Source organism: Lissotriton vulgaris, chromosome 4_1 (assembly GCF_964263255.1).
Source record: "Lissotriton vulgaris chromosome 4_1, aLisVul1.2, whole genome shotgun sequence".
Lineage (NCBI taxonomy): Eukaryota > Metazoa > Chordata > Amphibia > Caudata > Salamandridae > Lissotriton > Lissotriton vulgaris.
In genome coordinates, this window is record NC_141691.1 from 928,322,211 (window position 1) to 928,350,173 (window position 27,963).

The window sequence follows — 27,963 nt, forward strand, 5'->3', positions numbered from 1 at the left end:
GGCTGCATGGGTTGGTGAGTAGCTACATGTGTGTGTATATGGGTTATTAGATGGTTTTTTTTAGTATCAGTATGTGTGTCTGTATGGTTTGGTGGGGGTATTACTTAGCACATAGATGCATCAATGACTGACTCACTGTTTGTATGTGTTTTGAAGACCGCATATGTGCAGGGTATCAAAACAGGAAAAGAACCTGCCCAAAGGTTTGTAAGGTAGGCCTAGAATAGGTCCAAAAAACTACAAATCACTCTGAACCCAGGGGGATATCTCATAGACACATAGCAAAAGGTATTTTATCAAAAGGGTTTATTATAAATTATTGCATTTCATTTTTTCTCTCATTTTCATTAGGCATTTCATGATGCGCACAAATGTGTTCAACAATAACAATTTATAAATATACAATAAAAAGTCACATAAGAAAGATTTTTTCCTAAACAAGGCCCAAGTTCCCGCAGTTCATATCACCAACAGCACATCCCCATTGGTTAATCTCGCCGTGGATCGGCTATGGCGGTTCCTATCGCTAGGAACTGCCGAATCAATCTCGACAGAAATGGTATCACCATAGGAGATACCACTAAGAGGTCTTTTTCGGCGGTTCCTAGCGATAGGAACCGCCATAGCCGATCCACGAATTAACCAATGGGGATGTGCTTGTAATTGGACTGTACCACTTTACACCTTCATTTTATGCGAACACCTCAAGATCAATAGTGTGTTCAATTTACACAAGGATATTGCTTAAGGTTGAGAACTAGACTAAATAACTAACAATTATAAATGTTCTCAAACATTCTTCCTATACGTGTATAAAATGTCAAACAATTGTCAGTCGATCAACGACTTGATCAGGCCGATACACGGCTTAATGTAACGTTGTTAAATGTTTTTTAATATGTTTATGCAGGTTTTATAATATGAAATGTTTCAGTTTTAACCATGAACTGGGTACATATGGTCTTTGCCGATTTTGCACATTCTAAGATGGCGCTCAAAATAATACCAATGAGTAGTCCTACCTCACTTTCTGTATGAGAACGCACGCTGCACTTTAAAATGAGCTTCGGTGCAACACTCGTGTTGACACATTGATAAAGGGCTTGACCCGAAACGCGTCTGTGAGAAGCGCTTGAATAAAACTTTGGACAACTGATAAACACCCCGCGAGTGCTGCCTTTTCTTTCCCGGCTGGGGAGGAGACTTGGAGCGGTATCTATACACGGTGCACCACTGTGTCAGCGGCACCCACCGCCAGTGCCCCGTCGCTGTTGGTGCAAACTCGAGCTGGAATATATATATATTGCACCACAGCGCTTTCCCACTTAGGAAGAATTACCACGGACACCTTGCATAGATTTACAGGTAATTTATCCGTATGTTAGACTGCACAGCAACGTGTTTCGACTTTACGTCTTTATCACGCTAAGGAAGCATCGCAGTTAGCACATTCAAATACATTTCAGTGAATAAACACAAACAAAGGACTTAAACCACAGTGATAAAGTAAAGTAAAACAGTGATGTATGGTGGTGTCGCCATTTTAGCCTAGTCAATATCGTCAGTAAGTTCAATAGGGGAAATACCACACTTATTCAATAGTATATCTCTAATGGTCAGCTTAGAGTATATTCAACAATTAATTGCATATACGGTGTTTTTGCATGATTTGTAATCAAAACAGCATACATCTCGCCCAAGTGGGCAAACACATAGTCCATCATCATAATGGTCCCATAATAAGCTGTATCAAAAGGAGAAAGGGAAGTCTCGCCCCAGTGGGCATGTATTATCAGTGGTACTTCACGATATGAGTATACAGATAATCTTGTATCAGGTAAGGTCCAAGGCGAAAGCCACCTTCACCATATAATGTGCCACAACCTAAAAATAAAACAAAATAATGCAATCAACTAATAGCATCAAAATACACTAGGAAATTTAAAATTAGAACGGCAGCAGATATAAAAACACAGCATATATATCCCAAAAATCTATATACATTACATGATTGTACTGTTACATCAAAACCTCTCTGTTTTCATAACAAGGAAAAATGATCAGTGCAGGTGAATAGCTAACTCTTCACTGGAGTTAAGTCCATGCGGAATCATGGTTTCCAAGTCAATGATATATTTGGACTTTAGTTTCCGCAGAGCAAGCTTGCGATTGCCCCCCCGTATGTTAGTAGGAACATCATCGATGACCACCATTCTCAGTAGTTTTTCATTTTGAAAATGTTGTTCATAGAAATGTCTGGCAACTGGATACTGTCTTTTGTTGTGCCGGATAGCCCTAATATGTTCAAGGACACGTTTTTTGGCACAATGAATCGTGCTGCCGATGTATGCCTTATTGCATGGGCATAGCAGGGCATACACGCAATACATAGTATTACAGTTCAGTTTCTTTTTGATGGTCATCTCTCTTTTAGTGCCTGAAATAGATAAAATTCTACAGTCCACACTATTACCGCAAGCTTTGCATTTCCTGCACCTAGTAAATCCACCTGGCACTGTTTTGTTAATCTTCCCCTTAGCAGTTATTAAGCTAGGACTCAACTCATCTCTGAGCGAATTACATTTTTGAAATGTAATCTGGGGTTTGACATTAAGATGTTTTTCAAGATTGGTGTCAGTTAGTAACACATGCCAATATTTCTGAAGTATCTTACGTAGTTGTGACGCCTGCCCTGAAAACTTGGTTATGAATCGTAGGGTGTTCTTCTCTGGGACCTCAACATCCGGATAAAGTAGTTTGGTTTGGGTCACAGCATCTACCTTTTCACAGGCTTCACTAATGGTCTTACTGCTGTATCCCCTTTCTTGAAATCGACCAATCATGGTTTGCTTCTCTAATTGGTAGCTTTCGTCAGAGCTACAATTACGTCTGGCTCGTAATAGCTCTCCATAAGGGATACTATATACTAACTGTCTTGGATGAGAGCTGGCGGCATTAAGGATACTGTTGCCAGCCGTACTCTTGCGAAATAGTTTAGTCTGCATGGTATTATCTACAATCTCCACTAGGACATCCAGGAATTCAATTTTTATATGACTCATATGTTCAGTGAAACGTAAATTGTATTCATTCTCATTGAGACGTTTCACAAAGTTTTGAGCAGATTCCATGTCACCATCCCAAATCAAAAAAATGTCGTCTATGTACCGCAACCACAGGACACAGCGATCGTAATGTTCCACATGGGCGGCCACCCGCTCCTCCCACCAGCCCATCACCAAATTGGCATAGCTGGGGGCGAAGCAGGTGCCCATTGCTGTGCCCTGTGATTGGTGGTAGACAACGTTATCAAAAAGAAAAAAATTGTTTTCCAAACAAAATTTCATCATGCTCAAAATCATATTGGAATGGGACAAGAAAGCGATAGAACGTCTCTTGAGAAAGTGTTCCACCGCTTTCAGACCTAAATCGTGTATATATATATTTGTGGATCGATAAACAAAATCTTTTGTTTGGGATCTGTCTGCTGCTCCTGTGTCGGTACCGAAGCCTTCGTTTCCGAAAGGTGCCTTTGTTTTCGATCGTCAATGTTTGGTGTTTTCGGCACCGAGTTTTTGCTCGATTCCGATTTTTTCGGTGTCGAGTGAGTCTTCGACGTCGAATCATGTTTCTGTTTCGACATGGAATGTTTCGATGCCGAGCTTTCCCTTGCATAGAGCTTAGGCGTCGAAGTCGATGTCGACCTCTTCTCGGAACCGACTTGGTGGGAGACCGAGTGTTTCGGTTTCAGTTCCGGTTTCGTTGCCGGGCCCGAAGGCGGGGCGTCAGAAACTTTTTTCTGCGGTCTGACCGGGCTCGAAGGCGGGGTCGTTACCACACGGGGTCGTTTTTTTGGTAAGGGGACGTCGTCACTCACGGTTTGTTGCACTTCTAGTTCTTCGACATCCGACTCGTCCCCTTCCGACCCCGACTGATCCTCATGATCCTCTTCTTCATCAAGTTGCTGGTCTCCGAACAGCTCAGGGATCGCCTCCGACTGCATTCTGGAAACCTCGTGTCTTCGAGCTCGACAATTTCTAATCGTCGACTTGGAGGAGAATGCTGCGCAGGCTTCGCAGTCCCTGGATTCGTGTTCAGGCGATAGGCAGAGGTTGCACACCTTGTGTAGGTCCTTGTGTGGGAACTTAGCACCACACGTTGGCCATTTCTTGAATGGAGTCCTTTCCATGGACTCCGGGCTTGACTACGTCGAGAAAGGTCTCCTGTTCGTCGCCGTAGATCAAAGTTTTTTCTTCGATATTGGAGTCGAAACGCGCCGGAATGGAAATGAAATCGCGTTCGATAACAATACCGTCGAATTGGAAAGGGAATGCGCGCCGATAAGTCACTTCTTTTCGAAGTCGATCTGGAGCGTCTCAATCCTCATCCGAACCCGATGGCGGAAAAAAACAATCTAAGGATGGAGCCGATGCCCATGCGCACTACCAACCAAAGGAGGAGTCACCAAGATACATAAGACTCTCCAAGAGAAAAACAAAGTGCAATCATCCGAGCCCAACACCAGATGGCGATCTATTCATAATGTACCACTCTGCAGCCCTCTATGCCAAGAACAGATGCATACTGGTAAGTAGCATATTATATATATATATATATATATATATATATATATATATATATATATATATATATATATATTTCACCAAGATGCCACTAGCTTTACCAAAGCACTCGACGTAGCTCAGCCATCCAGCCTTCTTTTCACAAACATGCTTGCCTGCTTCACATCATTTAGTTCGCCTGACGCGTTTCAGGGTCAAAGACCCCGTCTTCAGAGGCTGCAAAAAATGCCACTCGGAGATCTCTTTAATTCATTTCCGGCGCTTTTAATTAACAAGCCCCCCAGTGGGCGTTGACTCAGTGCATCGTCACTCTGGTGATTGATGGGACTTGTAGGCCATAAAGAGAAATGTTCAATATTTCTTTCAGTAAGTCCGAGTGCACATTTAATATTATGCTTAAAAATCCCTTAGTAGGTTGTGTCACACTTAAGCATGCTTACTTCATGTGGAGCGCCGTGCACAGGAATCCAAAATCGTTTTTGAACTCAGGCCTCGCACTGCTGAATACAGTTCCTCTTTTCAGCAGGCGATGGTGCATTGGTCACGACGAGGCTGCCGTGCAAACATTTTTCACCAAGATGCCACTAGCTTTACCAAAGCACTCGACGTAGCTCAGCCATCCAGCCTTCTTTTCACAAACATGCTTGCCTGCTTCACATCATTTAGTTCGCCTGACGCGTTTCAGGGTCAAAGACCCCGTCTTCAGAGGCTGCAAAAAATGCCACTCGGAGATCTCTTTAATTCATTTCCGGCGCTTTTAATTACCAAGCCCCCCAGTGGGCGTTGACTCAGTGCATCGTCACTCTGGTGATTGATGGGACTTGTAGGCCATAAAGAGAAATGTTCAATATTTCTTTCAGTAAGTCAGAGTGCACATTTAATATTATGCTTAAAAATCCCTTAGTAGGTTGTGTCACACTTAAGCATGCTTACTTCATGTGGAGCGCCGTGCCCAGGAATCCAAAATCGTTTTTGAACTCAGGCCTCACACTGCTGAATACAGTTCCTCTTTTCAGCAGGCGATGGTGCATTGGTCACGACGAGGCTGCTGTGCAAACATTTTTCACCAAGATGCCACTAGCTTTACCAAAGCACTCGACGTAGCTCAGCCATCCAGCCTTCTTTTCACAAACATGCTTGCCTGCTTCACATCATTTAGTTCGCCTGACGCGTTTCAGGGTCAAAGACCCCGTCTTCAGAGGCTGCAAAAAATGCCACTCGGAGATCTCTTTAATTCATTTCCGGCGCTTTTAATTAACAAGCCCCCCAGTGGGCGTTGACTCAGTGCATCGTCACTCTGGTGATTGATGGGACTTGTAGGCCATAAAGAGAAATGTTCAATATTTCTTTCAGTAAGTCCGAGTGCACATTTAATATTATGCTTAAAAATCCCTTAGTAGGTTGTGTCACACTTAAGCATGCTTACTTCATGTGGAGCGCCGTGCCCAGGAATCCAAAATCGTTTTTGAACTCAGGCCTCGCACTGCTGAATACAGTTCCTTTTTTCAGCAGGCGATGGTGCATTGGTCACGACGAGGCTGCCGTGCAAACATTTTTCACCAAGATGCCACTAGCTTTACCAAAGCACTCGACGTAGCTCAGCCATCCAGCCTTCTTTTCACAAACATGCTTGCCTGCTTCACATCATTTAGTTCGCCTGACACCAGACTGACGATGCACTGAGTCAACTCCCACTGGGGGGGCTTGTTAATTAAAAGCGCCGGAAATGAATTAAAGAGATCTCCGAGTGGCATTTTTTGCAGCCTCTGAAGACGGGGTCTTTGACCCTGAAACGCGTCAGGCGAACTAAATGATGTGAAGCAGGCAAGCATGTTTGTGAAAAGAAGGCTGGATGGCTGAGCTACGTCGAGTGCTTTGGTAAAGCTAGTGGCATCTTGGTGAAAAAAATATACATATATATATTACCTACTGGCGGTCGTCAGTAGGTATATATAGTTAGGATTTTTTCTCTATGGGACTTTTGAAAATTCTATGTCTAATAACTTTGGCGTTTGTGGACGGAATCGGCTGAAATTTTCAGGAAAATGGCACATTTTGTTTCTGAGCAGTGCCTGAAAATTTGGGGGGGTTTCGTCAAGGGGTGCCGAGAAAAAAGGGGGGTCCCAAAACGCGTTTTTCCCATTAATTTTTCCATAGGGCGTTTGGCCTCACTTTTAGCTCGAACGGCTGAATGGATTTGCACGAAACTTGGCAAAATTGTAGGGACTGTTAGCCCGATGTACCTTTGCTGGGTCTCAATATATGTGCTCCAGTGGATTTTAAGAAATTAACGTTTTAAAAAACAGATATATCTGTGACAGCGTCCCGGGTAGCGCTCCGGTTCGCGTACTTTTCGCGTTACGGAACTTTGCGAAGCGCAGCTGATTGGCTCTCCGGTGTCTGTCAATATTCTAAACAGTCCGGAACGGCCGCCATCTTGTCTCTCGGTAGGATCGAGAGACAAGAGGAGGAGAAAAACGAAGGGGGAATTTAATGAAAGGGGGCAAGGTAGTCCCCTCTTGACCCCCTAGGAATGATGTTGGGGTTATTAAAGGGTCCCGTGGGGCAAATAAAAAACATTTGATTTTTCGCGGTAGAAGCGCTTCCCGGTTCGCGAACCGGGTCGCGAAACGGGAATTCGCCATTTTGTGTTTCGTTTTAATTAAATTACAAGATGGAGGAAAAACAATGTGAGAAATGGGTATAAGGGGGTACGGGAGACATATCCTGACCCCCTATGTTTTCTGAGGGTGGCTGAGGATGCTCATATATGTTGATACATGTCTTCCAGCGGCTGCGCGTGAGCGTTTTTTTTTTTTTTGGCTGCGTGACGTCTGTTAACGTTCGATTCGAAGGAAATCAGGAAGGGTTGACCACCATTTTGTCACTGCGAGTAAATATTTTGTTAAAAATAATTGTTATAAATTAATCCGTATTGATAAACATTGTCTGCGCCATCTTGCCTTTTTTCCAATGCCACACTTTTGTCGTTCACGGCAGCCATTTTAGATGCCTTGACCAGACCCACTCTCTGCACGCCGCCGATCCTCAGCATGGCTCCCCACCCTCACAAGCATCTCCCCCACGCACTGGTCACCTCCGCTCTCTCTCTCATGCATGGGCCATAAACCTCCCCCCATCTGCGCTGCTCTTCCCTGAGAATCACACCCTGTGCCCGCCCGACACCTCCCTTTCACCCTATTCACTACCGCACCCTCTGACACTCCTCTTCCTCTGTGTCTGATTGTCCAGGCCGGTCCCAGGCTATCACCTAGCCGTGCGGATGTAGTTTATGGCCCCAACTGTAAAGAATCACCCCTCTTCAAAGGAGTTGCAGTAGATCAAGGCCCCCACCCCATGAGATCCGTCACACCACACGCGTTCCTACTATCTGATAACGATCCTGTATTGTGATTGGGGAGGGTATTCTCACTGTAAGGGTGTGTGGGACCGAGCCTGAAGCGGAAGATTCCAGGGATGCCTTTTTGTACATCAAAGTCTTCACAATTATATGTCACATTAAAAATATATAGCACTCCAACAAAGTAGTAGGATTATAACACTTTAATAACTTATAAATATATACAACGCTCCAACAAAGTAAACACGTTAAAAAAAAAAAATGAAACAACTATTTACATGGCAGCCTGCTGCAACATCCATCTCAAAGCAACAATGGGCTGCTTTGGTTTGTCTTTTAGTCTGCAAAATTCGTCGGCCTGTGAGGTGGCGTCAGTAGCGGCCCGTTGTGCGAATAGGCCGAAGGTAGCACAACGCGCCGAGATCCGGACGGCACCCAGGTGGTGTCCAGTAAGTTGCCGCACTGGTCTGGCCATCCTACAATGCTGCGCCGAAAAACGGCGTGGGGCGCCCCGGGGGGGGGAGGCAGAACGAACCGGCCTCCCCCGCCTCCCCAGGTGGAGGCTCCTCTGCTGCAGTGGGGCGCCCCTTGGCGTTTCACTGGCCATCCAGCTGTTTAGCGCCCGCTTTTGCGGCACTGTGCCTCATCCGCCATTCAGCTGAGTTGCGCCCACTCTTGCGGTGCAGCGATAGGCGGCTGCCACTGGACTCTTAAAATGGCGGCCGGCTCTCCGGATTTGGGCCTGGTCCACTAAAATGGCCCTGGGACACATTTGAACTCGGACATTTGCCTGCTAGGGCTTGGGCCCCATTCTCGAAAGCGTCCCCTCAGCCTTGAAGATTCTACAAAAGTCATCGGGGCCCCCGACTCCCACAGGCTTCCGGTGGGGAGCGGCTGCCATGATTGCTTGCAGAATGGCCACGACGGAGCCACGAGATGGTGGTGCTCTCATGCTGACGCCAGCTTCAGTCTGAAACATCCAGAAACACTGTAGACTACCAATTCGATGACTTCCGGTGGAGCCCCAACGTGACCCGGTAGGGAAGAACTTGCCCTCCCCTCTTTTGACTGATGGTTCTTGTTGCCTGTTCCCTCTGTTGTTATCTAACGGAACCTTTTTGGATTGCCGAGTGAGAAAAAAAAAGGTGGGGCTTTCATCATTTGGGAAAAAAAATGTTTCAATCCAATGAAAAGTGTTATTTTTAGGTCATATGATCAAGCCTTCCATCATTAGGATACCAAAAGTAAAATGAACCAATGAAAAGTTTTATAAACAAGTCACATGACCTGTTATGCGGCTTTGGGCTATAAAAAGCCTACAAAATCCGTTGGCCTGTGAGGCGGCGTCAGTAGCGGACCGCTGTGCGAATAGGCCGAAGGCAGTACAACGCGCCGAGATCCGGATGGCACCAAGGTGGTGTCCAGCAAGTTGTTGTACTGGTGTGGCCATCCTACAATGCTGCGCCGAAAGTCGGCGTGGGGTGCCGGGGGGGGGGGGGTTTGAAGGCGGCGCGACCGGGCCTCTCCCGCCTCCCCAGGTGGAGGCACCTCATCTGCAGTGGGGCGCCCCTTAGCGTTTCACTCGCCGTCCAGCTGAGTTGCGCCCGCACTTGCTGCTACAGTAGGCCGAAGGCAGCACAATGCGCCGAGATCCGGATGGCACCGAGGTGGTGTCCAGCAAGTTGCCGCACTGGTGTGGCCATCCTACATTGCTGCGCCGAAAGACGGCGTGGGGTGCCCGGGGGGGGGGGGGAGGTGGCGCAAACGGGCCTCTTCCGCCTCCCCAGGTGTAGGCACCTCATCTGCAGTGGGGCGCCTCTTAGCGTTTCACTCGCCGTCCAGCTGAGCTCCGCCCGCTCTTGCGGCACAGTGCCTCACCCGCCATCCAGCTGAGTTCCACCCGCTCTTGCGGCTACAGCGATAGGCGGCTGTAACAGGACTCTCAAAATGGCGGCCGGCTCTTTGGATTTGGGCCTGGTTCACTAAAATGGCCCTGGGACACCTTGGAACTCGGACGCTTACCTGCTAGGGCATGGGCCCCATTCCCGAAAGCGTCCCCTCTTTTGACTGATTGTTCTTGTTGCCTATCTCTTCTGTTGTCATTTAACGGAACCTTTTTGGACTGCCGAAAGGGGTTCTGGTCCGACCGCTGGTTGGTGGAGACATTTTGACTATATCCTGGACCTGCCGGGCCTCGCTCAAAATGGCGCCGGTATAAATGGGACTCGTAACTCCTTGTTGTGTACTGGTTGCCCAACCTTGATATCACGAGATACGTATGCAGTTTTGAAGCACATGGCGGGCAGGGACGAGTACTGATTGAACATTTGGACATCCCTATTGATATTAAGTTCTGATGTGTTATTGATTACTGTACTATTGAAAGTTCGAATTAACGTCACCCATGGTACTTGCCCGCAAATGTATATCTAGATAATTTTATTGTAACTGGCCCTGTCGTACTTTAATTATAAAATGTACGTCCACCGTTTCCGCAACTGTTAGACACCTTAGTTCTTGCAACCTAATGGCCCGCCCGTTACGTTCTTTTACAGTGTAAATGTCCCCTCATCATATACGATTCCATTTTGCTCCGTGGCCGGCCCACGTGGTTATAGGCCCGTATTTGTATACTGACATTTTCACAATAAAGGTTTTTAAAACAAAACATTGTAGTAGTACCTAGATTGGTAAAGTTTTGAATAATAGCCACTGTTTTCGAATCAGTAAAAGGCAAGTGAAATAAAGCAGCCTGATTACATGACGGTTAAAAGGTATAATACGCAGGAACGCAGTAAAGATAAATGGTCAAGGGTTGTTGTGTTTTCCACTCCTGCAACATAAAGTGATCGATAAGAATCCGATATTCATGCCTATCAGCGACTAAGACAGCAGGCCGAGCCTCTTTTGTTCAACGGCTCCCTCATGGGACGAAGAAACGCCCTTTTTCTCGAAATAGGAATATTTTACTTGCAGGACAGTTGTAAATTTCCTGGGAAAATACATTAGCCTGAAACATTGTTAGTGATAAACTGTAAATGCATCTGGGTCCTTTGCTTTACAAGTCAGAGTGAGAAAAAAAAAGGTGGGGCTTTCATCATTTAAGAAAAAAAAATGTTCGAAAGCAATGAAAAGTGTTATTTTTAGGTCATATGACCAAGCCTTCCATCATTAGAAAAACAAAAGTAAAATGAACCAATGAAAAGTTTTATTAACAAGTCACATGACCTGTTATGCTTACGTTACGCGCTGCGCGCCGCGCTCTGGATCGCTTCCGGGAAGCTGCGCCTTGCGCACTGGAGCACCTCCGGGTGCGCTAACGCGGCGCGTCATATGACGCATTACGCGACAACGCAGGTCCAGAATATAGTCAAAATGTCTCCACCAACCAGCGGTCGGAACACAACCCCTTTCAGTAGTCCAAAAAGTTCTGTTAAATGACAACAGAAGGGACAGGCAACAAGAATCATCAGTCAAAGAGGGGAGGGCAAGTTCTTCTCTACCGGGTCACGTTGGGGCTCCACCGGAAGTGATCGAATTGGTAGTCTACAGTGTTTCTGGATGTTTCAGACTGATGCTGGTGTCAGCATGAGAGCACCACCATCTCGTGGCTACGTCTTGGCCATTCCGCGAGCAATCATGACAGTCGCTCCCCACCGGAAGTCTACGGGAGTCGGGGTCCCGGTGACTGTTGTAGAATCTTCAAGGCTGAGGGGACTCTTTTGGGAATGGGGCCCATGCCCTAGCAGTCAAGCGTCCGAGTTCCACGGTTGCCCAGAGCCATCTTTAAAACACGAAAATGTTTTTACCTACCACGTACTTGACATTTTAAAGCTTTTAATATTTGCTATTAAAAAACCATTGAAATTCACTGAAAAAACCATAGGTTATAGACCATATATAGTTAGGAATTAGCATTTACAAAACCTTGAAACTTCACTGAAAAAACCATGGGTTATAGACCATATATAGTTAGGAATTAGCATTTACAAAACCTTATTTTACTCACACAAAACCATTGAAATTCGCATATATAGTTAGTTGCACTAACTATATATCGCGCACCCGCAATCCACTGCAGATGATGTCACATATTACATCATTCATGACATGGTCAGTGACATCACTGATGACATCTCAAAGGACATCACTGATGACATCACTGATGACATCTCAAATGACATCACTGATGACATCTCATTTGACATTACTGATCACATCACTGATGATATCATTTATGTGATAATACAATGAACCTCTTCAGACTCTAATATAACCTTAGATACAATCAGTGTAAACAGACACTCACAGACTGTCACTTATCCATGGAGTTACTCACACACCTAGTCAGTCATGCAAAGAATCAATCACACCTCCATTTCCTCAACTATACAGTTATACACACCTTACTTTTTCAAACATATACTAACACATATTTACTCTCTTATACAATCCCTGATACATGTTCACAATGATCCATACAGCCACTCACACATTCACTGGCTCTTATGCACAGTTATTTATATATGTCAACTCTCACATGTACTGTGTTTTACGTATGTACTTACTTTGACATGTAGCACTGAGAAATCCATTCACTCACCAATACACTCATGCACACAGTCAACCGCCCATACAGCTGTTTCCACATGCACTTTTGAACCCATACATCTAGTGAATCAACTGCTCACACATCTATGCACAGAGTCACACACCTCACAGCCACCCACACACACACTCAGTCTCCCATATAAATACTTGGGCAACCAATCAATAACCAAAATAGTTACTTATATAGCTACTGATCAACACAAGCAGCAGTTTACAGAACAACAGACTTATTGATGCACAAATTAAGACAGTTTAGTCACTAACCCATGCACTCAGTGAGACACATTTAATCACTCACTCATACAGTCAGTCATGCACCTACTGAATCCTTCTCCCAGACACTTATACATCCACTCATTCTTCAATATGTACGACATATTTTAACTTTACAGAAACATAGTCACTGGATGTTGTCATCAGTGATGTCATCAGTGATGTGATTTGAGATGTCATCAGTGATGTCACTGACCATGTCATGAATGATGTAATATGTGACAACATCTGCAGTGGATTGCGGGTGCGCGATATATAGTTAGTGCAACTAACTATATATGCGAATTTCAATGGTTTTGTGTGAGTAAAATAAGGTTTTGTAAATGCTAATTCCTAACTATATATGGTCTATAACCCATGGTTTTTTCAGTGAATATATATATACATATACATATATATTATCCACACCAATCGCATTTCACAAATGGGTCCGACACAGGCTCGGAGGCTTCAGGTAAAACTTTATTGTTCTTCAGGTACAAGATTGCAAAGTCCTGTAAAGTATGGTGAAACACTAGAGCAGACGCGTTTCAGCCTGACATCTTTCCTAAGTGCCCGCTTCACACATAATGTTCTTTCACTTGGGGGCTCAATTTTAAAGGTGTAGTTAGTGTTTACTCATTGGTGCAAACACTAAAGCCCGCCCTCCACTACTTCCAGCTTGATCAGTTTAGCGCAGATCCATGCCGATTTTTCCATGCCTCTCAATGTTGCATGCTGGTACAGTGAGCAGCGTATGCACACACCCAGTGGTGTCCCAACTTCAGCTGGCCTCGAGAAGCACTTGTCATTCAGCATGGTGCGCAGGAAGCAGAGATGGCAGTTTCCACTTCAGCCTCTTCAAACAACAACAGTTGCTTCCTTTCTCCCCGCTTGGCCACTAACTGCAGTGAGTATTATGGAACATCCGGGGGGCGACGTGTTGGCTTTTTCACCTCTTTACCATTCTGCACCAGTTAAACACGTAGCTCCTAAACGAAAGGGCGTGCCGGAAAAAGCGGTGCCTGTAATCGCTCAACATCTCCACACCAATCCCATTTCACAATGCTCAGAGGCTTCAGGTAAAACTTTATTGCTTCTTCAGGTACAAGATTGCAAAGTCCTGTAAAGTATGGTGAAACGCTAGGGCAGAGGTGTTTCAGCCTGACTGCTTTCCTCAGAGCCCGCTTCACACATAATGTTCTTTCACTTGGGGGCTCAATTTTAAAGGTGTAGTTAGTGTTTACTCATTGGTGCAAACACTAAAGCCCGCCCATATATATCTTAAGTGAACTTAAATATTTTTAGAGTAATCTTTTTGTGACCGTGATCCGGGCCCGACCAAAACATAGGCTTATTTCTATGTCTATAGCTGACTTCGTTTTTCATTCTGAAAATCTAGTCACCCTACATAAGAAGGATTTGAATTTTACCATGTAACAAACACTGTGTTTCAGGGCTAGGCCTGTGCAAAATTGTGATTATGCCAGCAAAATTCCTGAGTTTAACTTCATGTGAAATTGCTTGAAATTGTGCATCGTTTTTGCTGTGAGAGATTGGTTCTTGCAGAAAATATCTAGCCGAAAGGCGTTTCCTGCTCATGCCAGCCTCTTGCTGGCATCTCACAAGACATTTTTTTGTGTGAATGTTCACCTCCTCCCCTTAATTTCCTTCAGTATATTGTTTTCACAGATTTATATCAAACCAGCCGCCTCCATTGCTAAGAGACTTTTGGGACCTAGGCTGTAAAAATGGGGCACCATTAAAAATTGTTCACCTATCAGACAATGATTTAATTGTGAAAAAAATATATTTTTTATATTAATTTTTTTTTATATTTGTTTGAACATAACTGTTTTACAAATACAAAAATTGTGTTAAAGCTTTTTGCAGGAAAATAGAATGTCTTGAAAAAAATCTGTGCATTTTTTATATATGGTTATTGTCTGAAATAAATTGTAAATGTAAATTGATACTTGTATAGCGCACTACTCACCCGCAAGGGTCTCAAGGCGCTTGTACGAATACCGCTGTGGAACCCATCCTGGCTTTCCCTGTGAGGCGTCCACTCCTGGGCACCCCCAAGGTGGAGAACAGGCATATACAAGCGAACCACACAACCCTGCTATCCTTCAAATCGTCATCTTGAGTGGCTACCGCAGTGTAATGTTTGGAATGTTTATCTTTGCTGTTGATACTACGTTATAGGGGCAACTAGGTACTGCCTGTTTCATGTTGATCATTCTCTCTAATGGACATTTGTTTTGTTTTTTTAGACAATGTTATTAAGTTAAAGCTATTGGAAAGACACACTGGAAATTACTTCTAAGATAATTTCTTGTTTCTTATAGACTGAAGAGGGTGCCATTGATCTCAGAGAATACATCATCGCTCTGTCGGTTGTGTGTCGACCTTCGAAACCTTTAAAAACGATTGAGCTGGCGTTTAAGGCAAGTGAGACCTCAAACATTAGGATTTCATGCGTTTTTAACACGAACAATGACAGCCAAAATGTTCTTCATTATAAATCCAAGGGTGGTAGCCCTCACCATCGGGGGAACATTGCAACGTTTGCATTTACCAGAACCTCCTACGTTATATAAACCCTCAGAACAGCATGCTAGTAAATGAATACCTACGTTCATGAAGAAATGCTATTTGTGGTATTTTTGGGGTATTAATAGAAGCATGTGAAATATGGAGAATGGCGCATTTCCCACTAATCAGTTAACACATCACATTCATACCTCAATGGAAGGCGCAAACTATTTGACCAAAAGTGATGTATCCAGGGAAAGACAACAGCGTGTCAAAAGAAAAAATCAGGACCCAGTGAAAAAAATGACACTAAAGAAGTCTCTATTAAAATTGGGCTAGACTCTCATACAGCCTTTTCACTTTTATTCCAAACTGTTAGTTTGCACAAGGTTAAAAACACAGCATGTTGTAGACCAATTCAAGGATGGCCTTTGTTTACACGCTGTTTTCTTTCACTGGATTCATCACATTTGCTTTTGGAGAAAATTATTGATGATGATAAAAACGTCGGCAAGCTGGTGAGAACCAACTAGTAGCTCCTCTGGTGGTGCGCACGTGAGATACTTTCTCTTTTCTTCACACATTTTTCCAGCACACATACACTTAAATAGATGGGGTATGTTATGCTTTGAGTGAACTGACTGACCGTCTTCTGTCCTGTTTGTCCTTTTTCATAACTGTTTTAAAATCAGTGGGCACGGAGGATTTGGCCGTAGTGTGTTAGTGAATAGCTGGCCGTGTGTATAGATAAGAATATCTTCCTCACTGTAATCCTACAAACAATATATAATTGGGAGAGTGCCTGCTTATGCCAGATCTTTGTTGTATGAATAGATGTTGATTGGAGGGTGATCTGGCATGTCTCTGCCCTCTAAAGCTCCATATTGAAAGCACTGAGTAGTTTGCATGTCAGATGTCTTGCTTCTTAGCTGTTGTTCCAAAGTCTATGTTTTGGAGGTTTTTGATTAGAGGTCTTCTAGATGGTGCCTTTGGGTTGTGAATTTTTCTGATGATCCTCTGAAGTTCCATAGTGCGGCATTTGGAGTTGGAGATGCTTTGGGAATAGTGCACTAATTTTGCCTTCGTGATGAAAGATTTGTAGATCCTTTTGCATCTGTGAATGTATGGTTTGTGATTTTGGTTGTTAAATTACTACTTTTGGGTCTGAATTACAGGGATTTCTGTTTGTCCATAATCCCTTGCCTTAAAAATGAGATTAAGAAATGCATGGCCATCGTAAAGGCAATGAAGCAAATTAAGCCTTCAGAAGTTCAGTTGTAGAGCTGTTCCACTTCTGGTATTTGATTGGGAGGTGAGATGACCTTGTGAGGAATGGATTGCAATGAGGTAACACTTGTTCCTCTGTAGGTGGACTTGTGAGTGACTATTAATGTAACATTTGTTCTTGTGGCAAGGTTGCCAACAAAGGAGATGGGGATTGTTTCAGATGGTGGGAGATTGCTTCCAAAGTGTCCAGCAGTATATGTAGGTTCAGAGACGAGTTGGGAGATGTGGAGAGACCTGAGGCATGTCATAAGTGATCTTAGTGAGGGAAGGTTTGGTGGATTGAACTGGATTTTCTGGGCTCTCACGATCCCAAGGTTCTCATAGTTTAAGTTGATGTCAGAAATAGCATCTTTGATTGCTCTTTAGTTCATGGAGATCTGGATGTCTGTAGGAATGGGTAAGCTGAGGCTTAAGAGCAGGCTACAAGTTTTCATGATTGTTTGTTTTGTGAAGAGTCCTTGAATATGATTGCAAGACCTACTCTGGTCTTTCGAGGACAGTTATAAGGGAGGTTTCCATATCAGGGGATGTTTGTGCCATGGAACACTGGGGTTGCGTCATCTCTTAACTGTGTTTTTGTGATGTTCAGTAGGCACCGTTTTGCATCTGAGATCAGATGTCTAGATGGAATTTGATCATTGATTGTGCATTGGTCAGGAGGCAACCCTTCCAAAAGAAGTATAATTGGTAGGAGGGAAGGGATTATTGGTGTGAAGTGAGGAGAGCTGCAGAGGAGAAGTAGAGAAAGTGGATGCAATGGTGTATTTGTTAGTTTGAAGACCTGCCTTCCTGCTCCATGAAGGCTTGTAGGGCCTTACCTGGGATAAGGTATGTCTGAGGAAGCAGTGGGATGGAGTTGGTTAGTGAAGGAATTCCATTATATGTAATAAGGAAATGCTCCCTTTGATTTAAAATTACACCATTGCTGCACGAGGAGACAGTGACCATCGACCCCAAGTAATTGCCCTGGCCTTCTGTGCAGAACTGTTACAAGTTAGCCAACTTGTTGGTGCCGTGCACTGTTCACTAGTCTCTTTCGAGACATACAAACTCTTCAAACAAGAACCAAATTAAACAATTTTTCAGTTCAAATTATTCACATCATTTTATATAAATGTCCCATTCATTACTCCACATTAATGTGTCAATCAGTATTTGGACATTTACAATTCATATTCATAGAAAGTTACATATTATATACATCAACAGTGTGCATCCACATTTAGATACATAAACAATTAAACAAAACATTCTTATTTGTGCCTGATGCATTTCGGGACATTGGAGTCCCTTCCTTTCGGGCCAACCTATAAAGAAAATATACTGTTACCAATCAGAATACACAACTTAAATTGATTTAATACACGAAGTTAACATTACCCAACACATCACTCTATTTTGGTGTAATTAACCTCATAGCCTGGTGTTCCCCAAAGGCAATCATGTGCCTATTAATATGCAAATCCAAAGAAAATCCATTGGTCAGATAATTTCCTTGAACAAACTCATTCCGCTTGCCTTCACTCTGTGTTGTAATAAATCAGAACATGTCATCACCCTTATAAGTGCATAGCTAAATGTAAAGTGAAAAAATGTAAAGTAAAAAAATACTGTGCCGTGCCAGGAGACCCTTTTCAAAAACCTGTCAGGAAATGATACGGAGAACGGTTGATACTGACTGATCCCCCCCCCCCCCCCCCCACAACGTGAGAAATCAATTGAATTTTAACCAACACCATACATTGTATTTAAAAGAAACTCTGATATATTCGAGTTTTATCAGATCTCCAAAGGAGAATAATTCAGCTGTGTATGATTTCAAAACAGACCGCAAGAAAATGTGTTTTTGCCCTGAAGAAATCCGAGAGGACGAAACGCGTTGGCTACGGTCTTTAATCCTGCTGAAAAAAGAATTTATGAATCAAGAAATTTGCTGAAAACTGCTCTGCTGAACTGCCACTGTCTTTATGAAATTTGATCGATTAGTGGATATATAGAAACTATTTATCTCTTGCAAATTACAATTGACATTAGAGTGCTGGGCCATTGTATGTTGTTCATGGAAATTGACAGTTAGTGTCTTAGGAGATTTAGGGGTTTTGGATCTCCGGTCCATAGCACCTTACCTATTAAGATATAAGATTCACTAAGGATAGGTGCAATTTTGCTTTGCCTAAAACCCATTTCTATTGTGCATCATGGCTTTACACAACCTGTTACATTCAAATCCAACACACACTTCTGTAGCCCTAATAGATTTGCACAGCCAGCCATTCGACACATAGTGAATTGCGGTTTTTGGCTCCATTGGAAATTGTAGCTGTTCATTAGACTGAAGTATTTTTATTTTGTTTTTGTAGCTGTACCAGTCTGAAGAAGAGGAAACGATATCTGAAGAGGACTTTAATTGCATTCTGAAAACAGCATTGGGGGTGTCGGAGCTTAATGTAGCAGACCTTTTTCAAGCGATAGACGATGAGGAAAATGGGAAAATTAAATTTGGTAAGATCTGCGTACAATTGTCTAAAATGAAATGTATCATAGGTAGTTGTACTGTGTGTCATCAGCATCCCCAAATTGATATGGCCAAGTTGTCATAAAGCCATAAAATACACACATCTAGTAAAAGTAATATGAAAAGGCAAGCCTTACATTATGTTAAAAAGAGATGAAATAACAAAAGACGCACAACAAACATAAAGCCTTATTTCAGTGGAAATTGGTGACGCCCAGGGCAAATACCCATCACATAAATGACATGAAGCTACTTACTCATTGCAACTTTTAAAATTAAAATCCTTTTTACGGAAATAAAATTAAAGGACTGATATGTTTGTGAATATATGATTGGGCTTGGTACTCCTTATCTTTCTAATATTTTATTAGATTCGTTTTTATGTAATATGTAGACTTCTAAGTATTTTGAGTTGCTTTTTAGGTCAAGCCTAGAGGCAGTACGCATGCACTGCTCTGCGAGGCATGATACAAACCTTCTGTGGGCTTTGAACACACCTACCACTTTTTGATTGGTTGCTTGGTGGTCTGCTTTTTCAAATTCCATTGCTTTTGTTGGTAAACAGTGAACATTTCTCCCGTCGTGAGTCTGTTTTATTACGGTTCTGGCGACTGCCCCTGCTACATGGGTCCTTTTAGTAGTGGGCGTATGTTTTCTTCTAGTACACAATTTTTTCTTTACGCTATTTCCTCACCACTCGGTGCATGGCGCTGCCTCCAGAGCCAGTACTGTTGTTTGTCCGACTCGGCCCGTGCCTCACGGCTATGAAACCCATTGTTCCAATTATTGACACTGCACCGCAAACGTTCTACTTTGGGGCAGTCTTGCAAAAGGTGGGGCACAGATGGCCCGTGTGTGTAAAGGTGGTCTTTGAAAAATATGAAATTTTTGCCAGACTTCCTCCTACCCCAAACACCCCTGCACCCTTTCCCAGGGGCAGCTAGTTGGTTCCCTCCTCCCAGGGGTGGGGAAATTATATCGCCCGACGCCCAAACCATGTTGATGTTTATGTTGGGCAAGAAGATTTAATGTCTATTTTGTCCGACGGACAAGTAGACATTAAATCGCTCAAGTAATATCCGATCTGTGGCTCACAGCCAATAACAAATGGTGACAGAAACTCCGAGAACCTTTGGAGGCCTCTGATCAACATGAGCACCGGACCGTGCTCCCCTCCGCCACGTCGACATCATGTTAATTGGCACAGGAACAATCCGTGCCCCTTGCCCCTTTTAAACATGAATAAAGGGCTGTCTGAAACTCCGCTTTGCAACACACGAGTTAACATTGGCCTTTGGCTGCATCTCCCTATTCGCCACCACTGAGGAATGGAGTAAGTGCCTGCCGCAGTGAGGGTTAGCCGTGCACTGGCCCGAGCCTCCCGCCGTCACTTCTAATAATCTGTGTTTTGAAAAGAGCACCAAGACGGAGGCGTGCAGGAAACTTGGCGGTGAGTTTCAGAGGCCGGTAGTCAGGCCAGGATTGTGAGGATGCAAGCTCCTGAAGCATGTAGGCGTCTACTGTGAGCCTGCTTGAGTGTTACATAGGTCTGTTCTACCGTAGGCGTATGTGCCACCCGTCAGTGTGGGAGACTTTGTGTGTCACTTTGTGTGTGAACTGTGACCTCAAATGTCCGGTATTTATAGAATGCGCCGTTGGCACATTTTGCTAGTTTTTCAACTGTTTTCAGGAGACGCTGGCAGGTCAACTCGTTTCATTAGGATCAAAAATCGCCAAAGAAGAGAAATTCAGGATTAGACTGTTTTTTCCGAAAAGCTGTTAATATTTTTGACACTGGACTACATACCTTGCCAGTGCAACAGAAGTCTGCATCAAAAGGATGTTTGTGGTCTTTACGGTTGTGTGGACGAGCTGAGATGTGTGGGTCTGTGTATGAGGAATTAGTAATGTGTAGAGTGCATTTTTATTATTAGACGGGGTTCTGGGTGATATTGATTTAAGGCTTGGTTACCTCAGACTGGGGGTAGGCTTAGGGGAATACAGCAGAAAAAAGGTCTGTGCATTTCCCAAGGTCATGAAATACCGGAAATCTGAATGCCCCAGAAAAGCTGCACATAAAGGAGCAGGAAAACATCACTTCAATGCTACGAACTTTCAGCATTCATCAGTAAGAGTCTGCGGAGGGGGGGGGGGGGCTTTTCATTCCTGTCATTTCGCCCTCTGCCCTTTGTAATTTGCTCCGGTGCCGTCCTCATTCTAGGGATGTAGGTTACTGTCTTTTTATGTCATCTCCTCCCCTTAAGTCTGTGTGGCCCTGTGCTCATAGATCTGCCCCCCCCCCCTTAGCCCTCTCTATATTGCTGAATGGTCAAAGGATATACAACAAGCTCCATGTTGTGCTGAAAGCACGAAAGTTAGTTTTCACAGTGCCTACACTTCCCAGCTGTCTCTGACACGGAGGCTGAAGCAGCCAGGGCATGCATTGCAGTTTCACTTAAACTGCCTGCCTCCGATAACCTTGTGTATCAGAAACTGGCGGTATCTGAAATGTAAGTGCAGATGCACATCCACTGTAATTATCTAGTGCTGCAGCAGAGTATTGGCAGTCAACCCAATTGCTTCTGCACGCATTAAAACCAATATGAAGCTGATGCGCACATGTGCAAGGATTTTTCCGCCAGTTCCTAATGACTTTGTCTTCCTCTGAACTGAAAAGAAATGCTGTGCCCTGACCCTGGGCCCTTTCGACATTTGATTGTAGTAGCTGATTAAGAGCTGGACTAGTGATGGGATGGTAAGAGCCATTCTTTGGTGTGTGAGAGAAGAACACACACCAGTAAGATAGCACAGCCTGTGAGTGCACCTACTGTATAAGTCTTGTGCTATGCATCTCTTAAGTGTAGGTCGAAGAACCTGGTACACAATTCACGTGGTATTCTTCACAATGCAGAACAGAGCACCTGCACGAATGGGAATACAGTATGCATGAGCAAGAAAAATAGCTCAGTAAGTTCACATACCTGCCGCAACCATGAGTGTAATTGCTTGGTTCACCCGCACTCTAACATGGTGCTCCAACATTCCTAATGTCTTCTTTCTCTGCCCTTGCCCGGAAATATGAGATGTGATCTGATCTGGTGCAAGTAGCACTCCAGCTAAAGGCTCACTCCCAAAGTGTGTTTGGCAGCTATTAAGACCTAACTGCTTCCTAGATTGCTACAAATCTATGTTTTAGCAATGTACCCCCAAGTCACTTCTGGCTAAAGATGTAACATGTGTGAAGAAACAGTAGCACATTTGTGGGTTGTTGTATTTACATTTTATCTGGAATGAAGGATGGGGCAACTTCTGGAGGGTCTTGAGCCTGCAACCATCAGCAGTAGGTGCTGTATCCATTGCTTTATGTTCCAGTTATTAATTAGAGGTGTTTACTTTATTTGCTGTCAGTGCAAGGAGTGTGTTTCTATTTTGTCGGAAGTGGTGGGTAGGTTCATGTTGAGAGGAGTTGTAGATTTTCCTTAATTGCTAAAGTATCAGATGCACTATACACGATGGGGTCGTGTGTATTTGAAGACCTTTACAGCTCTTATGGTTAGGGCTAGGAAGCAGGGAGAGATGGGCGTGTGACATGTTGGCATTTGTGCAGTGCGTTGGTCCGTGCTCTAAACATGGTTTTGGTGTACCCCTGCTCCCTTCCTCCTAGTATTTCCCTGAAGGACCACAAAATGTAGATGTGAATCAGTCTTCAGAAGGGTTTAGATGATGGTCGCAGAACACAATGACAGAGAAAATGAAAATGAGTAGTGGCACTTTTGGATGTTTTTTCAGCTGAACAGTTAATATTGGATTTAGACATCCTTGTAGCTGAAGCATAAATAATCTTAATACGTCAAATTTACCTCTAATATCCATCAGTACAGGAAAGGGGTTTCAACTCTACTGTAATTGAGCCCAGGTGTCCTTGCTAGGTGTGACATGGAATGCTGAGTTTTTCCAGTGACTCACTACCCCTCCATCTCAATTATCCTGATCCCTCTACTTCTAGATTGACTGTTTATTTAACTTAGCTGTCCTTCCCTTTGCTGTGAGAAGGGAATGAAGTTTTATTTGCTGCTATATAAGCATGTGTGTTATATGTTCTACATAACGTTTATTCGGAGTTAGATATTCGGAGTTAGACAAACTTGTACATCTACTCAAGAGTTGCATCTGTTCATGTCAGTGAAGCGTACGTTGCAGCTTCCACCATTACTACACCAGTACTGTGCACTAGAACCTTGTACTGATACTGCCAGTTTTGTATATGATCCTTGTGTGGGAGAAGAATGTGTAGATGTTGCCTTGCATACACCATAATATAACCGCATTACACCTCCCCAGGAGTGTAAAAGAAGAAATTGATTTAACGTCCCCATTAAAAGTATAGAAATCCTGACAAGAATTGTGGATATGCTCTCAGTGAACCACAGTACCTCTGCTACGTGATTTTGCTGCCCCATGAAGAGTTGATAAGCTCGGCCAGGAAGTACAGTTATTTTCATACACACATGTTTATCAGAACATCTCTTGCATATTTTTGAAGCTGGAGAGTTATGAGTTGGCCCTACCAAGTAGAAATCCCTTCGTCCTACAGGTACATATTCTGACACACTTTGCCCCAAAGACAGCAAGAAATGTAGTCAATTACCAGTCTGCACTCTGCCTTTAGGTACAATTTCTTTACATATGAAAATCTGTCACAGACAAACTTGCTGATACATGGGTGCAGTGCACAATGACATCTTCACACATGCTGTATAAGCAGCCAGTTCAACATATTCATATAAGTGTGCAACACCATTCACTGCACAATTGTACTGGCATTTAAAATATGAATTGCACGTATGTTGCACTGATTGCAGTGCAGGCTCTCTGTGTGCAGAACTAGCTTACTGATGTATGGAGTAGGTAGGGCAATCAGATATTTACAGAGGGCAAGTAGATTTCTGTAACATTTTGTCCTTGGTCAAGTAGATTTAAAAAAAAATTCCACACCCCTGTCCTCCTACCCTGGACCTCTTTCTGTTACACTCCCATGTCTGCTGCCACCTAGAGAGACATAGTAACATCAGTGCCTAATTTGAGTCAAGGGGTTTCATGTAGTTGGCACGGCCATTTAATTGTCTGCACCTGCACATGTGACAGTCTGCCACAAGGTGGCGCTATCTCAGATGACCACAACAAAAGTCAATTATTAATTAAATGTACATTGAAAATGACATCTACCTGCCACCCAAGCCATTCCTATAACTTTGGGGGTCTGGAATAGTCTGAATTGTCACACTTGTAGGAGTGTGAAGCTTAGAAGTTGGGTTGTTACTATCATTGGCAGCATGGCAGAGGCAGTGTGTGACGCAAGTGGCAGTGGTCTCCTGACAATAGCCCTGGCACATATTTATTTACAAATTAAGAATTGAGTAACATGCCTGGGTGGGACACCCCCACCCATTCACTCCACTCGCACACACTGATGTGGACAGGGATGCAACACATTTTAATCTCTTCCATGTAAAAGGAAGTGTGACAGCTTGCACACCTGGTTAAATAGATGGAAAAACAGAGAAGTGCAAAGAATTTTTCTAATGCAATTATCAGAATAAGTCCGCTGTGGTAGATAGAAGCACAATGAACGTAGGTGTGAATCTTTTTGACAGCAACTAGTTATGAGGATAATGGCACATCAGACCCAAGTGGCTTAGCGCCCCACAAAACGTGGAATGTATTTAAAAAAAATATATAAACTATGCACTTCTGTGTAAAAGAAGGGCACGGGCGAGGGTTCATGCAAGTACAATTTTTTTTTATATTAACGCAAAGGCTTTTGAAGGCATGGGCAAAATGGTCAATTGCCCAGGGCCCCCACCTTCCCAACGTCCAACAGCAACACCTGGTATCCCCCTTGCCACTCTCCCAAGAAATATAAACACAACAAGTTAAAACCGCAAACCAAAAAGGACATTTTTAAGTTACCAAGGGTTTTAAGTGGGATGAAAAACACGGAGGGGATCTGTTAAAGGGGCGTGGCAATGTAATTAAGGTTGTGGCTTACAAACACATAAGCTAAAAATCTGTGCTTAGCATAATGTGCTGCCCGACTGGTATTGTGCTGTTTTGATCATTGCATCCAAATGATATGATACATCAAGTAACATATAACTACAACAATCCAGAACTATTTACTTTGCCAATGGTTAGTTGCATAAGAAATTAGCAACAACTATGGCTTTGTTGTATATAATATTGAAAATGCTTCAGTTCTGAAATGATGAGACTGAAAGAAGTAAAACGAATCTTTGAAGTGTCCTTTAAGCAGTGGTACTACTGTAAAGTTAAGATTTTCTTTTCATCCTGAGGGTAAGGGTCAAAATGTAGAGCCGATAGGGACCCGTTTCAGCCCCTGCTTTTAAGAACTTCCAGTTCGGAGCACCAGCAGGACCCGGCTTACTGATTTTACCTGAAATAAAAGGAGGCAGAATTGCATGGAGAAGTCTATGCTTTTTAATAATAAAAAAAATCACTTGGCCTTACAGAATCGTAAAACATAAATATTGGGATATTTCTCTCTGTGCAAAGGGGCAAAGGCGAAAGTAGTGCATGTTAACAGATAAATGAAGAAGTGAAGTTAAAAAAACATATATTCAATACCCTAAGCCTAATACGTTAGCGGAAACGATAATAAAAAATATATGTTTGAAGGACTTTCTAAAGACAGGGTGAGAGAACAAGCGCCCTCTCCACAAGGCAGATACTCGATGCAACAAATCGCTCGTCCTATAAAGTAACCTAGTTATCCACGCCTTCTATTTAGTAGCAGGAGGAAGCAGGGTAAAAGTTGCGTAATTCACAGAGGCTGCTAGTGGAATCATATGGTGTGTGTGCCTTTTGTAAGCCTTGCTGGGTTCATAAATTCGCTATAAAAATACCAACTGCTCTAGACGGGGTTCAAAATATATTTAAATGTGCAATCGCGTACGGTTTATCCAGAGGCCGTGGTGACCCAAATAAACAAAAGACAAGCAAACTGCGTGTGAACAAAGGTCGAAAACAAATAGGTGCATTGTATTTCTGGGAGCTGGGGCTGCAGCAAGAGTGAGTGAAGAGTAGGGTTTTGTCATTTCGGGCAGGTGCACTCCGAAGTGCCAGCTTGTATTATTATTTTTAATATGTTTCCGGGCATTGCCTGCTCTTGTACATAGGTTCCGTAAACTACCTTTTTCTCTGGTCAACGTTGGATTTGACATCCAGCACGGAGGGTGCTGGCAAGAAGTGAGCCGTAGAGACACTGCACAAATGTGGCACTCTCTCAAAAAACAGCTAAATAATCACATATTGTACGGTAAGAGTGTGGTGAGAAGGAGAAAAATAAACAAAAAATGCCAACTAACAATAAGCAATAGTTTAACTTTTTAACATTTCCCGTTTCATATCGACTTTATAAAAAACTAAATAAAACTTGGACGATTATTCGAAGTGTGTGGCATGCCAGTGGGGGATAATGTACTGCAGTGCTAAACACTTATAAGGTCACAAAGACGAGACCTATTGGCTGTTGCAGTGCTTGTTCCAATATGTTTTTACAGCCTGTATTATTGCGATGTTAAGGTTGGGTTTTAAATTGTCATATTTGCTTCGTGTAGATTTAGTTTGTTTAAAAAAGGAACATAGACAGCTATACTACAACATAAATAATCCACTAGATTTATTTAACCACCACAAGAGTGTCCCCCATGCTGCCTCCACTAGAAGGCAGCACCCAAATGCCTGGTGGGCACGAGCTCCTGGTTTTTGAAAAAGGATCCTCAGATACGAGGCCTGTATACACATCACCAAGCATTTTTGGGAATTGGCGAAGCCTCTAAAACAATATTCTTGTCTGAGGTGAGTGGAGCGCCTCATGACCCCTGGCAAAGGCTCAAAAAGTTACATATTGTGCTTCATGGAGCCCCAAGACATTTTCAAATGGTGTTTGGGGGCTACAGGACGTGCAGCAGCACCCTACCCTTGAGCGGTTCTTAAAATCTGCAACAGCCCCCGTATGTTTCTGAAAGCTACCTCAAGTCTCACTCCATTGAATCCCTGGGAGAAGTTTCCCATTGTTATAAAGCCTCCTGGTGCTGGTGCTTTTGCACCTGGGCTATGAAGTGCAGGGACTCTTGTTGGATGGTCCTACGCCTGCATTGGCATCATAGTAAAAGTATAAGCAAGACTCTGCAACTCGTGGTATTTAGTTCAGTGCTTTATTGGCCCTGTTGATGGCTGAAAATGCTAGGTCAACCCCATTAACGTCAAAGATGGGTTATTGCATGTACATTGGTGCATGCATATTGGTTCTGTCCCCATTGTTTTAGTGGTGTTGCACTGATAAAGAATAATATATTATCTGCTTCTACAAATAAGGTGACCCCCTGGCAGTCAGTAGGTCTGCCTTATTGACAATGGCACTCCCTTATGTGATATTGAATCTAGTAATGGTGGGGTATTATAGGTTCAGAACCCACTAAGGGTATAAAATGATATGAGGGCGCCAAAGGTATTTCTAGCTACCTGGTTGTACAGATTTGTGGTTTAGGACATAATATTTAGTATTGTGTGTGTGTGTGTGTGTGTGTGTAATAAAAGTAATTTCCTTTTTAGAAGAAAAAGCACTGACTGGGCAATACATTTTTGAATGTTGATGTGTACCAGCCAGCTGGGGTTACTAGCCCACACTACCTCTCCTGAGCAGGCCTTGGACTGCTCTGCTGCCCTGAGAAAGTCTAGTGTTCCGAAGGGATACTTGGTTCCCACTGAATAGAAAGTTGTGTGCTTAGTACTTG

At 43.4% G+C, this 27,963-nt stretch overlaps 1 protein-coding gene across 1 annotated transcript in view; it reads left to right on the plus strand.

Annotated features, from left to right (window-relative positions):
- The window catches only part of LPCAT1 (lysophosphatidylcholine acyltransferase 1), a 550,146-nt gene that overhangs the window by 477,976 nt on the left and 44,207 nt on the right, over positions 1 to 27,963 (plus strand). The window contains exons 12-13 of the mRNA XM_086965209.1: positions 15,159 to 15,257; positions 18,993 to 19,134. Of these exons, the coding sequence (XP_086821335.1) occupies positions 15,159 to 15,257; positions 18,993 to 19,134 (241 nt within the window). The remainder of the gene's footprint in view (positions 1 to 15,158; positions 15,258 to 18,992; positions 19,135 to 27,963) is intronic.